At 41.1% G+C, this 18,707-nt stretch overlaps 1 protein-coding gene across 1 annotated transcript in view; it reads left to right on the top strand.

Annotated features, from left to right (window-relative positions):
- The window catches only part of DNAH12 (dynein axonemal heavy chain 12), a 176,388-nt gene that overhangs the window by 128,173 nt on the left and 29,508 nt on the right, over positions 1–18,707 (top strand). Inside the window, exons 55-62 of the mRNA XM_054976049.1 lie at positions 7,043–7,257; positions 7,359–7,370; positions 9,285–9,477; positions 10,397–10,589; positions 13,846–14,018; positions 14,829–14,969; positions 16,694–16,852; positions 18,542–18,686. Of these exons, the coding sequence (XP_054832024.1) occupies positions 7,043–7,257; positions 7,359–7,370; positions 9,285–9,477; positions 10,397–10,589; positions 13,846–14,018; positions 14,829–14,969; positions 16,694–16,852; positions 18,542–18,686 (1,231 nt within the window). The remainder of the gene's footprint in view (positions 1–7,042; positions 7,258–7,358; positions 7,371–9,284; positions 9,478–10,396; positions 10,590–13,845; positions 14,019–14,828; positions 14,970–16,693; positions 16,853–18,541; positions 18,687–18,707) is intronic.

The raw sequence follows: 18,707 nt of genomic DNA, 5'->3' as shown, positions 1-18,707 counted from the left end.
GTGGTTTCATGTGATTTTATTGGTTGCTATATAATTTTTTTACTTTTTCTGAAGTAGTTTTATTGATCTTAAATTGTCTTTTGTTTTAAATTGGAGCCATTGTCATGAAAGGTGGATTATACATTTTCTAAAGGAAGAAAACATATAGAAACTCTGCACAATAGACTAAAAGGTATAAGGCAGGAAAATGCCAAAAGAAATGGTGAAGATGGAATATTCAAGGCATGTACATATGTACTTACTTACAACAACTGTAGAACATGGGTAGAAATAAGGGGAGGAAGGACAAAGGGTATTATTGTTGGAGTCTGCTACAGACCACCTGACCAGCGAGAAGAAACAGATGCTGCCCTCTTTGAACAGATTGGTAGAGTATCCAGACATCAGAACCTTGTAATAATGGGTTACTTCAACTTCCCCGATGTGTGCTGGGAGACAGGCTCAGCAAAGCGTCATGAATCATGCAATTTCCTGACTTGCCTGGCCGATAACTTCCTTTTTCAAAAGGTGGAGGAAGCTGCAAGGGTCTCAGCCATACTAGACTTGATATTAACCAACAGGGAAGAATTGGTAGATGAGATGAAGGTGGTGGGGACCTTAGGGGGAAGTGACCATGTTCTCCTTGAATTCCAGTTGCTGTGGGGGGCCAAGGAAGTTCGTAGCCAGACTCGTAGGTTAGATTTTCGTAGGGCCAACTTCAATGAATTCAGAGGCTTGATGAGAGTCATTCCGTGGGGGACTGTGCTGGAAGGGAAAGCAGCGAGTGAAGGGTGGGCCCTTCTCAAACACGAGCTTTTTCAAGCTCAAGCCCTCACTATCCCAGCAAGACGGAAACATGGTAAGGGCTCCAAGAAACCGATGTGGATGTACAGAGAGCTTCAGAATAAGCTAAGGGAGAAAAAGGAAATGTTCAGGAAATGGAGAGAAGGACAGACCTCTAAAGAGGAGTATATGAGGGTTACTAGGTACTGCAGATCAGCCATCAGAGAGGCCAAAGCTCAGTATGAGCTGGGTCTGGCCAGGAGGGCTTGCTACAATAAGAAAAACTTCTACAGATATGTGAGAAGCAAACACAAGATAAAAGAGGCAATTGGACCGGTGTTGGGAGTAGGAGAAACTCTGATGCAGGACAGAGAAAAAGCAGACAGGCTTAATGACTTTTTTGCCTCTGTTTTCTCCCTGAAGAACTCAGGCACATCTAGAGATAGTAGAAAATGTGGCAGGACACCTGAGTGGCTAATTGACATTGACAGAGAGGTTGTGGAGAGGTATCTGGCTGCACTGGATGAATACAAATCCCCTGGGCTGGATGGGATGCACCCAAGAGTGCTGAAAGAACTTTCTAGAGAACTTGCAGAACCCCTGTCCATCATCTTCAAGGCCTCCTGGAGGACTGACAATGTGCCACAAGATTGGAGAAGAGCTAATGTTATCCCAATCTTTAAGAAAGGGAAGAAGGATGACCCAGGAAACTACAGGCCGACTTCTGTTGCTAGGAAGATATTAGAACAGATTTTAAAGGGATCAATCTGTAAGCATCTGAAGGACCGCTCAGTGATCCGGGGAAGTCAGCATGGTTTTGTTCCTAACAGATCTTGCCAGACCAACCTGGTTTCCTTCTTTGATCGAGTGACCAGCTTACTGGATCGGGGGAACTCTGTTGACGTGATTTATCTGGATTTCAGCAAAGCTTTTGATAAGGTCCCCCATGACATTCTGATGGGCAAACTGGAAGACTGTGGACTGGACTATAGGACAGTTCGGTGGATAGGGAACTGGTTAGAGGACCGCACTCAAAGAGTGGTGGTCAACGGCGTTTCATCAGATTGGAGGGAGGTGTCCAGTGGGGTGCCGCAGGGCTCGGTTTTGGGCCTGGTACTTTTCAATATTTTTATCAATGATCTGGACGAAGGAGTGGAAGGGCTGCTCATTAAATTTGCTGATGATACCAAATTGGGAGGAGTAGCAAACACCCAAGAAGATAGAATTAAAATTCAACAAGACGTGAATACTCTGGAGAAGTGGGCAGCTGTGAATAGGATGCAATTCAACAAAGACAAGTGCACAGTATTACATCTGGGCCACAAAAATGGGAAGCACAAATACTGGATGGGGGATACCCTTCTGGGCAGTAGTATATGTGAAAGGGATCTTGGGGTAAGAGTGGACTGTAAACTAAATATGAGCAGTCAGTGTGATGCGGTGGCGAAAAAGGCTAATTCAGTCTTGGGTTGTATCAAAGGGGCTATAGCGTCAAAATCGCAGGAGGTCGGCCTGGACGGACTAACGGCAAAATTTTATAAAATAATGGGCCAAGAATTGGCACCTCTCCTGAAAGAGGTGATGAATGGTGCTGTGCAGGATCAAGGGATTCCTGATTCTTGGAAGGAGGCTAACATATCATTGATTCCAAAAGAAGGACAAGATTTGACTAATGTTAAAAATTATAGACCAATTTCATTGTTGAACAATGATTATAAAATATTTGCAAAGGTGTTGGCGGAAAGAATTAAAGGATGGATGTCGGAATTCATTGCAGATGAACAAGCGGGATTTTTACCTAATAGACAAATTAAAGACAATCTGAGAACAGTAATAAATGCTATTGAATACTATGATAAGCATTGTGATAGAGAGGTTGGTTTCTTCTTCGTAGACGCAGAAAAAGCATTTGACAGTCTGAACTGGATCTTTATGTTCGCCACCATGGAAAAGCTGCAAATGGGAGAAAAGTTCATACAAGCAGTTAAAGGAATTTATAAAGACCAAAGTGCAGCGATTGTCGTGAATGACGATCTGACAAAAAAACTGAAAATAAGCAAAGGCACAAGGCAAGGCTGCCCATTGTCTCCATTGCTGTTCATATTGATTTTGGAGATATTGATGATCCAGATACGAGAGGACGATACAATTCGAGGTATAAAGATAAGAGAGTTTACCTACAAGGTCAGAGCATTTGCGGATGATATAATGTTGATTGTAGAGGATCCAATTGACAATATGCCAAAGGTAATAAAGAAGATAAAGGAATTTGGAGATCTGGCTGGTTTCTTTGTAAATAAAAAGAAGCCGAAGATACTATGCAAAAATATGACTAAACAGAAACAACAAGAACTAATGGAATTAACGGATTGCGAGGTAACAAACAAAGTAAAATATTTGGGAATTGAACTAACTGCAAAAAATATAGACTTAAATAAGTCTATATTTATATTTACAACTACGAGAAGTTGTGGATACAAATAGAGAGAGATTTGATAAAGTGGAACAAGTTGAATTTATCATGGCTGGGCAGAATCGCGGCAATAAAAATGAATGTTCTACGTCGTGTGATGTTTCTGTTACAAACGATTCCGATTATCCGAGACTCTAAACAATTTGAAAAATGGCAAAGAAAAATTTCGAATTTTGTGTGGGCAGGCAAGAAACCATGTGTTAAAATGAAAGTGTTACAGGATGCGAAAGAAAGAGGTGGCTTGCAACTGCCCAACTTAAGACTGTATTATGAAGCAATTTGTTTGACATGGATAAAGGATTGGATAACGTTGAAAAATCGCAAACTTCTGGCATTGGAAGGTTATAAGAAAATATTTGGATGGCATGCATACCTATGGTACAATAAAATAAAAGCGGACTCTCTGTTTCTGCATCATTATATTAGAAGAAGCCTCTTCACAATTTGGAAGAAATATAAGATGTATCTGGAAGATCAAATCCCCTCTTGGGTGGTCCCGTATGAAGTAATAGACCCGAGAACTGTCGATAACGAACAGCAATGCTTAACTTACAAGGAGATAACACAAATACAACATTTAATGCCAAAAATAAAATCAGAAGAAGAATTGTCTCCTTGTTATAACTGGTTTCAATACAGACAGATTAGAGATCTTTACAAATCGGACTGTTCAAGAGGAGGAATAAGAATGGAAAAACTCAGAATTGGAAGAAGTAATGCTACAAGAAGACAAGAAACAAATTTCAAAGATTTACAAGATACTTCTAAAATGATATACTGAAGATGAAGTAGTGAAAGTACAGATGGTGAAGTGGGCAATAAATTTTCATAAAGAAATAGCAATGGAGGCATGGGAGCACTTGTGGAAGAATACAATTAAGATTACAACGTGTACGAATATTAGAGAAAATGTATACAAAATGATATACAGATGGTACCTAACACCGAAGAAAATTGCGCTGGGGAACGCTAATATGTCAGATAAGTGCTGGAAATGTAAAAAGCATGAAGGATCATTATACCATATGTGGTGGACTTGTGAAGTAGCGAAGCAATACTGGGGAGATATAATAGAAGTAATTAATGAGGTGTTACAAACCCAAATAAATAAGAACCCAGAACTGCTGCTACTAAACTTGGGAATGGAGAATGTTCCAGTGCAAAATAGAACATTGTTATTTTATATGACAGCTGCAGCAAGATTACTGTATGCGCAGAAATGGAAAATGCAAGAAGTACCTACTGTAGAGGACTGGATTTACAAATTGTTGTACATGGCAGAGATGGATAAAATGACAAGAAAACTCAAAGACCTGGATCCGGGACAGTATTTTGCGGACTGGGCGAAACTGAAACAATTTTTGGAAAAAAAATGGGATGTGAAAGGAGAACTGTGGCAGTTTGAGAATTTTTAAAATAAGACAATTTAAACAGAAGAGAGAAGTGACTTTACCATTAAGAATTTATATCTATTTTAATCTAAGCTTGGATTATAGTAGAAGAGGGGTGAAATTTAGAACTGATTTTGTAAAGAATAAGATAGGGAGGTTAGGATAAGTAATACCTTTTTTAGAGTATATGAATAAGGGAATAGTTAAATAAATATACTGATGGGGCATACTATATATACTATTATGTTAGTGGATCAGATTGTATATTATATAATGAATGTGTAGTACGGAGTTGTGTGCTATGCCACATTGGTGGCAGGGCACACAGTAGGGGTTTTAATACATATTACGATGACGATAGTATATTTGATAGAATATATGTTTAAAAGAAATAGAATATGTTTAAATTAAGATTTTTGTTATATATTATATTATATTATACTGGTCTGCTATATTGAGGGGTATGAGATCTATACTATATTGATATTATAACTGATAGATGCATATTATACTGATAGAATATCTGATAGCATAATTGATAGAAGTATACTATATTGATAGGATATTTGATATATATAATAGAATACCTGGGGGGGGAATTAGAATGTGCTTAGAGTAAGGGATTTATTAAGTAATAAGAGGGGTTAAGGGTTGGAAAGCTGTTGGAAGTCGATAGAGAGGGGGGAGGAAAAGGGTGGGGGATAGGGTTAATTAGATATTGAGGGAATGTACGTATTGAATTTGAAAAGTATACTCACCAATAAAATTTTTTTTAAAAAATCGCAGGAGGTCATAGCCCCTCTCTATACTGCCTTGGTCAGGCCACACCTGGAGTATTGTGTGCAGTTCTGGAGGCCTCACTTCAAAAAGGATGTGGACAAAATCGAGAGGGTGCAGAGGAGAGCGACAAGGATGATCAGGGGTCTGGAGACTCAGCCCTATGAGGAAAGGCTGAGGGCCTTGGGAATGTTTAGTTTGGAGAAGAGGAGGTTGAGGGGGGACATGATTGCTCTCTTTTGAAAGGCTGTCATTCAGACAAGGGCAAGGAGCTGTTCCAGTTGGCAGCAGAGGGTAGGACCTGAAGCAATGGGCTTAAATTACATGCACAAAGGTACCGGCTGGATATTAGGAAAAACTTTTTCACAGTCAGAGTAGTTCAAAAGTGGAATCAGCTGCCTAGGGAGGTGGTGAGCTCCCCCTCACTGGCAGTTTTCAAGAAGAGTCTGGATGAATACTTGTCAGAGATGCTTTAGGCTGATCCTGCACTGGGCAGTGGGTTGGACTAGATGGTCTGTATGGCCCCTTCCAACTCTATGATTCTATGAACAGGGAGAGCATTGCCAAAAAGGAGATTTATTACGGAAAAGAAAAAAACTGAACAAATGTTTACTCACCAAACAAAAACAACAACAAAAATATAAAAAAAACATTGTCAGAATGTTTTAAAACTATACCATTGTACATTTAAAAACTCAACAGTCCTCCAGAGTCTCAAACACAAAATCACTGTTGATATAATTGTATACGTGTTAATACTGTACTCAGTACCTTGTGCACTCCTTACTGCCACCCAATCCTATTCATTTCCACAGCTTCTGCACTTTGTTCCCCACCCACCAGTGGAGATCTGGGAGAGTATGCAGTGTGAGAATCCTTTCTAGGTTACACAGATGAGACCAGCAGTACAATCCTAAGTAGGGTTGCCCAGGTGGGGCCTGGATCTCACAGAATTACAACTGATTTCCATACTTCCAAGATCATTTCATCTGGAGAAAATGATTGCTTTGGAGGGTGGATTGTATGACATTATCCTCCACTGAGGTCTTTCTATTCCCCAAACCCTGCCATCCCCAAGCTGCACCCCAACCAAAGCTCCAGGAATTTCCCAACCAGGAGCTGGCAGTCCTGATCCTAAGAGCTCTTTCCTGAGAGTAAGCTCCACTGGATAGAACTGAGTAAGATTCTGGGTAGACCTGATTAGGATTGTGCTCTTAGTTTAACAGGCATTCTTTAACTGGTGCCTTTCCATCATCTATCTTTCCTCTGCATTGTAGCAAGGGTAATGTATTCAAATTCTTTGAACCACCTAATGCCTGCCAAAGAAACTCTTAAACAAATGTTTTATCCAGGAAAAATCTAGATAACTCAAAAGAAATACAGATAGTATCGTAATTGTCAAATAGTGCAATCTTACCATCATTTTCCTGTAAGTGAGCCCCTTTGAATAAGCCTAAGTAGAATTCTGGGTAGATCTGTTATGGGTTGCATTATAAATTCAGACTGATTTAGATTTAAATACCATAGTCAAAGCACAATATTTAAAGTTGCTAAGATTCATATATTTACTTTGACAATTTTTACAAATAGCTTATTAAGCATTCCACCGTTGAAACAATTTATGATTATTATGTTGTAGGCCGTTAATGATTGATCCTCAAGGTCAAGCAAATAAATGGATTAAAAATTCTGAGAAAGAAAATAGGCTGAGCGTCATAAAGCTAACAGACACAGACTACATGAGAACTCTAGAAAACTGCATTCAGTTTGGAACGCCACTTCTGCTTGAAAATGTTGGGGAGGAGATAGATCCTTCATTGGAGCCCCTGTTGCTTAGACAAACTTTTAAACAAGGTATGAGAAATAGTTAAGCTCTAAACTATGCATCTGATTCTTCTTGAACATTCTGTTGCCTCATTTATTATTATTTTTATTCCTTAACTGCCGCTGCCCAGCATCAGAGGAAGGTAATATGAGATAACCTTTTAAAGCTTTTGTTCTGTAATATCTTTTGAATGCACTGCCTTGTAATTGTGGCAGGTTTTGTACCACACAGAATTTATTGAACTGCCAAAAGTGAAAAGGATGTCTGGATGTGTGTTGCCAATTTCCATCATCCAGGAAGGGAGCTGTGCCTTTTTGCACAGCAGTCAGAGCCACGAGGACCATTCCTCGTCCTGCCTTCTCAGGAGTGAAGTTGAATTGTGGGCTGCCTGGGGAACCAATCTTGGGGCTGGGCTCAAATGGTAATTGAGAATGATCACCAGGGGCTGGAACAGCAATGCTCCTTGGCCCCCCTGATAAGTTTTGACCTACCTGAAAGAGAAACAGAAACGTGTGGTGAGGGGCCTGGCCTCGCACAAGCCACAGCCAGGTCTGCCATGTCCTGGGAGGGTGTCCATGGCTGAGGGCAGCAGCGGCAGCTCCATTATCACAGGTGCTGCCAGCAATCAGATGATGGATGCCCCTCTGGTGAGAAAGTACTCCTCATCTGCATCTGGATGTTCTGCTCCTGTGGCTGCTTGGAGCTCTGACCCTGTGCAGGAGACAGTTGAGGGTTTGCGTGCTCGCCATCATACGGGAGTTACGAGAGCAAGTATCCACTCAGCCTGACCTGCAGCCACACTGTCTCTTCTGCCTGAGGGGGAAGCCTGGCCGAGGGAGTCTGAACAGAACCCCAACATGGGCTGCTACAAGCTCTCCCTCCTCAAAACAGCTGTGTCAAGCACAGCTCCCTGGGAAACTCCTTTGTTGGCTTGCAGGCAGAGGCTGTCCCCCCACCAGCAAGCTTCAACCACAGAGGCCAGTGTTGGGGAGACACCAGTGAAGAGAGAGGGGAATCTGTTGTGAACGAGCAAGCTCCTTCTTACCTGTTGGTGCACCCTCACCCCTCCCCAAGCCAGGACTCAAGAGACAGATAACCTGTAAGGCAAGTTGGACAGTAGTTGTTAGTCAGACATTCTGGACTTAGCTTTCTCCTCCCATGTGTGAGTGCAAGGTACACCCCGATTTTCTCAAAGTTCCCCCATGCACTCTTGCCCTGTCATTGAGTGTACTCTCTCCTGCCTTACACTCTTAAGTCCCCATAGCAGAGGGCTCTTGGGCAGAGCCTTAGGCTGCATCCCTACTTACCTGGGTTCGTGGGCGCCCTGGACAGAAGTTATGTAGAGTGGGCGGGGGAGTGATTGTTACTCTTTACCTCTGAGACAGTGTTGGAATTATTTCTAGGGAAGGAGAAGAACATACTATGAATGTTGCAACCCCTTCTGTTTGGGGAATATTAGGAAGCAGTTGAGAATCTGATTGCTTTTATTTCCTTGATGCCACATCAGGAAAGACTATTTCCTGGCCAGGTGAACAACAGAAAGACAAACATCTTCTTGATTGAGATGATTTTGGCTTGCACGGTTACCCAGCATTTGGCAGAATGCTGGGTAACTGTGCAAGCCCCTGGTGTGTGACATGTATTGTATTAGCTGTGCAAGCCCCTGGCGTGTTATTTGTATTGCATTAGCTCAGTTTCTTTGTTTAAGGTTTTTCTTTATTTTGGTTCCTCTGGATAAGAAAATAAGCCTTGTTCCCTCTGAAAACATTTTAAGTTGCTTCAGTGTGCTCTTTTGTCTGCCTTTCCAGTGTAGAGCTGAGCTTATTGGAGAAGTAATTGCTATCACCAGAGCTAACTTTTCTAAAAAACATTTTGCTTAGGAACACACCAAGTGAGGTGATGATAAAAGAATGGTTCACTGAACTACCTTGTGTATCGTATTTAGTACTGTCTGTCAGCTTAGTTTTCTAGCAATTTAATTTTTCTGCCACTTGATTGCAAAACTTGTGTACTCAGGAAAAGAGAATAAATATGTATGTTTTTTCTTTGACATTAGGGGGCATGGATTGCATTCGGCTTGGTGAAACAATTATTGAATATTCCTTTGATTTCAAATTTTATATTACCACCAAATTAAGAAATCCACATTATTTGCCTGAATTAGCCACAAAGGTTTCTTTGCTCAACTTCATGATAACTCCAGAAGGACTTGAAGACCAACTTCTAGGTATTGTTGTTGCAAAGGAGAGGTGAGAAAGGAAGTTTTAAAATTAATTAAAATTCATTTTCACCCCCAAATACAAAAGAAAATCACTGAAAATCTTTTTTTTAACTGCTATGAGTTACAAGCTCTCGGGCACAAAATGAAGGGCTAATCTGAAAGTAAGGATGACAAGTAATGGGTTGCTGCATTTATTGTGGCTTCACACATATCAGTAGCAGACTATACAGAAATGCCAGTCTGAATGCACACTAGGTTATTAGATTCAGTCTGTTCAGTCAATACTCTCCCTATGCATGGCAAGAACCAGAAAGGGTAGGAGGTTTCTGCTTTTCTTCTGTTGTTCTCCCACTGTCCTATTAACTGTATACTTTAAAGCCAGAACGAGTGCATACTGTGTTTGTTTCAGTATTGGATCTTCCTGGCCCCGCAGTCCAAACTTTCAGCTGGAATCTGGGTGAGGGAGGAGATATGTTGGCCTGAGAGATCCATTCCAGAACTCAAAACCCAGGGCACAGGGCAAATATCAGCTGAACAGCTTTTAAGCAGCAACTGAAATCAAATGAGAAATACTACTTTGGAACACTAATGTACCTGTTTTGATTATAAAAAGTAAAGGGCAGATGAGGCTTAGGAACTCAGTAGGATATACGACATATCTTTGCATGTCTCTGTAATCGCCTACACTCTAGTATGCTCTGGTTATAGCGAACTTGGATTTGAATATCATGATTAAACTCAAAGGAATACCAGTGGCAATGACTGTTTTGATAGTTTTGAGATCCATATCGTTCTACGAATATCAAAGACAGAGCTTTTAAAGTATTTACATTGTTCATGTAATACTGAGAATGTTTCCTACTGATACCTATAGGCTGCCAGTGAACCATAAAGTATTTTTTTACAATAATTGTAGCAAAGTAAGCAATATTAGGTTTGTTTTTTAGGCCAGAATTAGAGGAGGAAAGGAATGCTCTTATCCTTCAGTCAGCTGCCAATAACAAACAACTAAAAGACATAGAGAATAAGATTTTAGAAACATTACAGTCTTCTGAAGGGAACATTTTAGAAGATGAAAGTGCAATTATGATTTTGGATTGTGCCAAAGTAATGTCTAATGAAATTACCAAGAAACAACAGGTAAGCAAATTCTGATTTAATAAATGATCTGATCCTATTGATAGTCATAGCAGCTACAGTACACAAAAACAATCAGGCAGCAGCATCCTGTGTGAGATAATCAAGGTGGTATGAAATCATGTTTGGCACTGGATCTTTTGCAAGATACACAGATGAATTGTCCCCTTATAACTATTCTATTTTTTGTGTGTAATATTTTTCTTGATGCATCATCATAATGATTATTTGGTGGCTGTTGGTTTGAGAACCAAAATATCCTGACAGGTTCAGTATATACTTGGTTTCATTTCTCAAACATGAAGGAAACAAAGAGGTAGTCCAGAAATAGTAATTGTTCAAAACCCAGTTATTGGCTGCTTTCACATGGCATGAGTTCTTCATGTTTTTCATCACTGCTGTGAATGCAGAGGTGTGGGTGTGGGCGACAGGGCTTCCATATGTGAAAGTTTCCTTGAACTTTCTTCCATCTTTTGTCCAACTTGTTCCTTCTGCACATTCTGTGCAATGACTCTGCATTAGCTTTTGGGCCTGCTCACATTGACTGACATGGTGCCTCACTGCCCATTTTATTTTGTTTTTTCCTTTGTGCATGTGCTGTAACAATTCTATTAAATCTGAAACAGATAAGTGGCAATATATTGTAACTAGCAACAGAGCTCATTGTGTGAACAAATACAACAGGCTCTAGAAAATGAATTCAGCAGACTGGTGGCAAATGGCCCCCCAAGCTGTGCCTCTTGGCCAGGCCCTGCCATCGCCCCTGTGGGGCCACCTCGCCTTCCCAAGGCCCTGCAGCAGCTGCAGAGGCAGTGGGAGGCCGCTTCTGCCAAGTTTGGCATAGATAATTGCCTCGAACAGTTCCTCTGCTAGGGGAAGATACATTCGGAAGCACTCTGCTTTCCCTCTCCCTTCTCTCCACCCTAGCCTATGCAGCAAAGAGCGGCTGCTCCTGGCAGGGTCAGCGTTAGGCCCACATTCTTTGGAGTTGAGGACATTTGATGGACTACATGTGGATATAGAAACAGAGGCATCACCATGTATTGATTTATATATATGTATTCTCCACAAGTAGTTCAATATTGTTGACTTATAGTTGACTGTTTGTAATTTATTCAGTGTTCATTGTGAGTGATATAAATACTTCTTGTTAGTGGCTGTGATTTATATAAGTTGCATTAAGTGTGATTTACCAGGAAAAAAACACTATTGAAGGATCTATACAGTACTTTTGGGGAGACCTTTCCCTTGTTAATAGAAAATTGAAGCAAAATGCTTTGGCACTGCACTCACTGTGGATTTAGGGGAAATATAATGAGGCTGTGGTCATTAGGGTGATGGCGTCCGAGTCCCTGAATCTGTTTGGCACGGTGGCAGCAGCACTGCTCTGTGCCTGTTCATGCCTGTCCGTGTCTCTGTGTGTGTGTGTCTGAGTGAGTGCTGATAGATGGGTGTGAGTGCGCGTATTTGTGGGTTTGGATGAGGGGCTCTATGTGGATGCATGTGGGGTACATGAGCGCACTGTCCCTCCTCTCCTCCTCTGCTCTCTCTTCTGCAACTTCCCCTCATTGTCCCTCCCCTCCTTCTCCATCCCCTTTTGCCTCAACTCCTGTCTGGCTGGCTCAGCACCCTCAGCCCATGTCCTGCCCGTCTCTTGCCAGCCCCCACCATCCTCCAGATCCCCTCTACAGCTTTATTTCTTCCTGCCAAACTTCCCCAGTGACTCACACCACTACCATTGCTTGCAGCTTCTGGTCAGGGTGGTGGCAGCTCCAGAGCTGGAGGAGGCAGCAGGAGCCTTGGGAGGGCCACTGCACCATGCCTCCCTGCCACCTCCATGGCCCCTCAGAGGCCTGGCACAGGCTGCAGGGAGGCCCAGAACACCAAGCCGTGCAGACAACTCACATTTTATCCTGGCACAGCCAATGGGCTGTAGTGGGGCCTTGGGAGGGCCATGCCCATACAGACTTCCCAAGACCACAGAGGTGGTAGAGAGCCCCCCCCCCCATGGCAACCCTCTCACTGCTTGCGCAGTGCACCACATTGGGCTGCGGCGTCGCACAGGGCCTTCTCGCTGCCTCCACGGCGCAGCATGATAGCAAGGCCACTCACCAGGCTGTGGCACCACGCCACCTCTGCAGTCCCTCAGAAGCTTGGGGTAGGTGGCAGGGAGGCCTGGCAATGCCCTACAAGGGCCCCTCAGCAGCTGCAATCGCAACTGATTTCTTATCCTGGCACAGGAGCACTTGCAAACCCCTCAGTGCTCCTGTGTCAGAATAAAAAGTGAGTCGTCAGCAACATGGTTAGGCTTTTATATATAGAAGATAGTGCTATAGCAATATCTAATTTTTTTAAAAAAAGTCAAAAGCCCTCTCATGGCACAGAAAGGAAAAAATGCTGGGAAAACAAGACCCACAAGGGACAGTGGGGAAATGGCACTGATTTGGGAAAGACTTTTGCAGGGCAAGAAAGTGTGCATCATTCCTTCCAGCTGGTGTGCTAGTGTGTTTGGTTCTGTGTTATTTCTTAAAAGGTCCAAGTAAAGCAGGAAAGGGCATAATGAGGATGGGGAAAATCTGGAAACAGGATGATTACAGTATGACAACATGTAGAAGCTCTAAAAATGCTCAAGTCTGAAAGCTAGTGAGGAGAAAAACTTCAATGCGGAAGCAACCTATGTTGTGTAATTGAATTGCAAAGATGAAATAATGGAATTTCAGGGAGCACATTGCTTGGGAGCACTTTGTGTCAAGATGAAATTTTTAGTGCTTATGATCGCTGCTTTCCATGTGGTTACTTGTTCAGATTAATGTGCTGTGCATAGATACATGATCCTTTCAATCTCAGGGGAATCTCTTATAACCCAGTCACCAGCAAATACAGTCAGAACATGCTATTAGTGATACCAATACTGTGCCACAAGCTATGATGCTAGATGAACCAGTGCTGTGAGAAATTAGAATGACAAAAATGTTTAGGACCAATGCACCAATCTGTTACTCTGTGATACCAGGGAATGTTTCCTGTGCTCTGTGTCCTATGCTGCTTTTTACTTATTTTTCCTTTAATGATATTGCTCATTTGGCCAACAGATCTTGAGTAACACTGCACTAAATATACTATAACAAACAATTTTAAAATGACCTAACATTTACCCCATTTAAAATCCCTTTAATTTAATAACACAGACAAAAATTTAGCAACAGCCAGTGTAACACAGCTTTTTACTGGTTTATACTAAGGAACGCATTTTCTTTAGATTGCAGAAAAAACTGAATTCAAATTAGCACAATCACGAGAAGGCTACAGACCTATTGCAAAGCATTCATCAGTCTTGTTTTTTAGTATTGCTGATTTGGCTAATATTGATCCCATGTATCAGTATTCTCTCAGCTGGTTTGTAAATCTTTACATCAACTCTATTCATGACAGGTAAGCAGTTATTGAATTCAATTTTTAATTTTTTGTGGTGTTTCAAAATATTAAGGCAAGTCTTTAAAAATCTATGTTGTTAAAGGTAGGAGTTCTTGATTTTCAGCATAAATAAATGCAGGGCTCATTTCAAGGGGGAACACACAGGAACGCAGTTCCGGCAGTTCTCCAAAGAGGTCACATGTCAGGTGCCCCCACCCACCTGACTCTTGGCCATTTTGGGCTCGTTTCAGCCTGTATTGGGGCCGAAACAGCCCGGATAGGGCCTCTGATGGGTGGTGGATCACTCTCCTGCTCAGCAGCGGCCTGATCCTAACCATTTTCAGCCCATTTGGGCCCATTTTCAGCCCCCTTTTGCCATTTTGGGCCCAATTTTGGCCCTGAACGGCCAGGATTGGGTCCAAAACAGCCAGGATAGGTGATGTCAGGGGGTGTGACATATGCAAATCAGTTATACTAATGAACCACTTCCGGTGATGGCAAGAGGCGTGGCATATGCTGATGAGCTATGCTGATGAATTATGCTAATGAGTTACTCCAGCTCTTTTTCTATGAAATGACCCCTGAATAAATGTATCTCCATTTTTGAATTTGCAAATATCCGCCTGTACAGATACAAGTGCTTGTGACATCTAGATTGGTTCCATTTGATATAAAGGCAACCCAAAGCCATTTTTTTGCCTCACTTGTAGTTGGGCGTGCATGCTCAAGCATATATCAGAGTGGCCCTTAATTAATACTGTGTGATTAAGTAGATCAATGTCAAAATTGATGTTTTATGATTAAATCTGTATGTTTTCTGTTTTATAGCAACAAGTCTAAAATTCTGGAAAAACGTTTACGATATCTAAATGACCATTTCACATACAACTTGTATTGCAATGTCTGCCGTTCCCTGTTTGAGAAAGATAAGCTGCTGTTTTCATTTTTACTGTGTTGTAATCTCCTCATGTAAGAAGCTCTTTTTTCTGGAATCTTTTTATAAACTAAGAAAACATTTATATTTTACACAGAAGCATAGTACTGTAAAAGCAAAAGAACTACTGTGTTACATATTCTGATGTTGCTGTGTTTCCCTTATCCAACTTCCACAAAGAATATTGAGTCAGAGTCCCTTTTTACCATACTAGGGATCATACAACCTTAATGTATAAAAGGCATGTGGGGACAGGGGCTGTAATAAGCTGGCTACTTAAGGTGGAGGAACATTTTCTACTTAAGGTGGAGGAACATTCTATTATTATTTTCCTCTCTTGCAAAAAAAAAAACTTCCTATACTTTTAAAGCATTGTATTACATTGTGGGATATCACTGCATTGTGAATTAGCGGCATAGTGTTTGAAACAAGAGGTGCAGTTTCTCTGACGGAACTTCTGTAGTGACATTCTGTGGTGAGCTGCGGAGCACAGGACATGAGCTATTGAGTGTTCCCATCATCAGCATAAAGGGAAATCTTGGATACTTTCAAAGAACTTTCTGCAATACCAAAAAAGAGGAAGGAAAACTACCTCTGAGAAAACATAATTTACTAGCTTAGAGATGGGTTAGTCGGTGTTTAAGCATCAATGACTATTCTTACAAACTCACTTCTAATGAATTCCCTCACATGTATTCCCCCTCCCCTTGTGCTAGTATTGCCTGGGACCTAACCACAGTTTATTGGTATTACTTCACAAATCCTTTCTGTATTTCTTGAATAATCTAGCTGTGCCACAAAGGGGTCTTTTATTAACAGCAGGGCAGGAGTGTTGTGGCAGGTGGGAACACCTTTCCTGATGATCCCTTGATAGGTAGGCCTTGTCTACAAATGTAGCATAATGAGATGGAAATGAGGAGGCAGAACACTGAGAGGGTAAAATGGACTATATCAATTCATACTGCAGGTGAGGGATTCCATTTACAAAATTCCCCTTCATTATTAATTCTTTATGAGCAGAAAATATGAGAAGGACAAAGCTAGAACTTTTCTCCCAGATACTTTAATATTGATGGTTGTTGTGGGTTTTCCGGGCTGTATTGCCGTGGTCTTGGCATCGTAGTTCCTGACGTTTCGCCAGCAGCTGTGGCTGGCATCTTCAGAGGTGTAGCACCAAAAGACAGAGATCTCTCAGTGTCTCAGTGACCCATCACAGCAGTGACTGTGACACTGAGAGATCTCTGTCTTTTGGTGCTACACCTCTGAAGATGCCAGTCACAGCTGCTGGCGAAACGTCAGGAACTACAATGCCAAGACCACGGCAATACAGCCCGGAAAACCCACAACAACCATCGTTCTCCGGCCGTGAAAGCCTTCGACAATACTTTAATATTATTATTTTTTTGGTTTGCAGGGAGATTGTATATTTATAAATGTGACTTCCCCACCTTTAGTCTGCAGTGGTACAGCTAATTTTGCCACCTCAGAATTCTACCACTGTAACCTTCAACATATGTTCACTGGGCTTCAGAAGAGCCCAGGTCACTAGATGAGAGAGTTTAAGTGAGTTTAAGTGGCAAGCAGAATAGTGAGCTTTGCCCTGTTTGGTTAGAATACGATGCTACTGTAGCTGCAGCAACACACTCCTTTAAAAGGAACAGGAAGTATATTTTAGGTAAGATCACATTTCAAACTAAAATAATAATGACTTACTATTATTATTACTTACAGGATATTGTTTCATTCATTTCTAATGTAGGGCTAAAAAAGAAATAGAACATCAAGAATTTATGTTCTTACTAACTGGAGGAGTTGGTCTCAAGAGCAAATTCAAAAATCCAGACCCATCTTGGCTACAAGATAAAAGCTGGGATGAACTCTGTCGTGCAAGTGATATGCCTGCTTTTAAAGGACTCTGGTAATTTAGACAACCTTTTGTGAGCACATGAGCATATTTTCATCAGTCTATGTAATATATATTAAAGTATTTTACTATCTCAGGTAGGGTCAGGTAGGTATCTCAGGTAAGACTTCCTAAGCTTCTGCCCTACAACTTGATTCAAGAGTCTGATAGAAAACTGGTGTCCTGTGACTATTGGTTGGACATCAGGATAGAACCTCCAACAAAATATGCTTTAGAAAAAGGAGGGGAAGTTCAAAATGGTCAGTTGCCCTCCAGGAGATGGATAATCTTTAGACCAGTTTAGCACAGTTAAAGCCATCAGTAAACAATTGCTCAAATCCTAAGGGTTTAAGTATGGCTTCCTCAAGAAGGACTGTATGACAGCCTGATTGAAGGGGACAGGGACCTTCCCCTCTCCCAGTGAAGCAGTCACCACATCATGGACCCAAACATCCCATTCCCTTTGGCCATTTTGTCAAAAGCCAAGATGGGCAAGGACTAGGCATAAATTTGGAAGGCTGTCCCTGTCCAATTACTTTGTATACAACCTTGAGCTGCCCCCCCAAAAAAATCCAGGAGTCATCCAATATGATGAGTGTTGTTCTTTTTTTAAAAAAAAATTATTCATAAGATATAAGATGATACTTTTTATATATTTTAAATTTTCAAATTTTTAAACAAAACACAAAACAACTTACAACTATTTACAGTATTGCTATTCTTGTCTACTTTCTGTAGTCATGCTATGCACTATAATATTAATAAGTTGTTGTTTTCTAGAATACCTTACAAACGTACAAATGATTGATAGGAGCTTAAAGGTGGTTGAATGTTATTAACTGTAATATACTCAAAAAAGGGGAACCTTTTTTTTTAAGAGTCTGTTGTACTAAGATATTGTTTGGTCTGATATAATTATCGTTTATTTTACCAGAAATATAATGATCCCTGATTTTTATAAACCAACTATTGTTATGATGAGAGTGTTCTGATAAACTCTTGATATTGAACTGCTATAGTTAGGATTTCAAGTAGCTCCTTCTTATGAGAAGTTACTCCAGTTTAAACCCATTGAAATCAATGGACTTAAACTGGTGTAACTCTGCATAGGAAGGCACTGTAAATCAATTACGACTGGCCCAAAGCCAGGAAAGGTACACATATAATCCTGAATGGGTCTGAAAGAGGGATTGTCCCATGAAATTCAGTGTCCAACCCCCTCCCTTCATTTTTAGATGTTAACTCATCATTGCTTTCCTAACCGTTTAATTAAATTAAAGCAATTGTCAGACTAGGATCTGAGAATCCGAGGTTTGAATGTGCACTCTGCCATAGAAGCTCACTGGGTGAACTTCGACCAGTGACTGTCTGTCAGCCTAACCTCCCTCACACGATGGTTGTTGTGAAAAGAGAAAGGAGAAAGGGAGAAAAATGTGTAAACTATTTTCGGTCCCTCCTGGGGAGGAAAATAAACTATAACTATCTAAATAATTTGATGTTCTAATCAACAAAGCACTGTCTGAGGATGGACCCTTGGACTAGCAGCAATCAGCTCAATTGACATCTGAGTTGCAGACGTGTAGCACAACACATCATCATGAAAGCATGCAAGTACCATGTAATCTAGAAACAGCTGATATCTCCAAGAAACCATATATATTTAAAAGCTGAACTCTGGACACTTTTGTTTTACATTTTTTGTAGTAATCATGTTGCTTCACAAATAAGTGATTGGCGCAAAATCTATGACCATAAAGAACCTCAGACTGTTCCCCTACCAAAACCATGGGATATAGATTTGAATGAAATAAAGAAGATGATTGTTCTTCGATGTTTGAGACCTGACAAGGTAATATGTGTGAAAATATTG

Source organism: Eublepharis macularius, chromosome 4, assembly GCF_028583425.1.
Source record: "Eublepharis macularius isolate TG4126 chromosome 4, MPM_Emac_v1.0, whole genome shotgun sequence".
NCBI lineage: Eukaryota > Metazoa > Chordata > Lepidosauria > Squamata > Eublepharidae > Eublepharis > Eublepharis macularius.
Note: the sequence above shows the minus strand (reverse complement) of the source record. Positions and strands in the feature narration are given on the sequence as shown.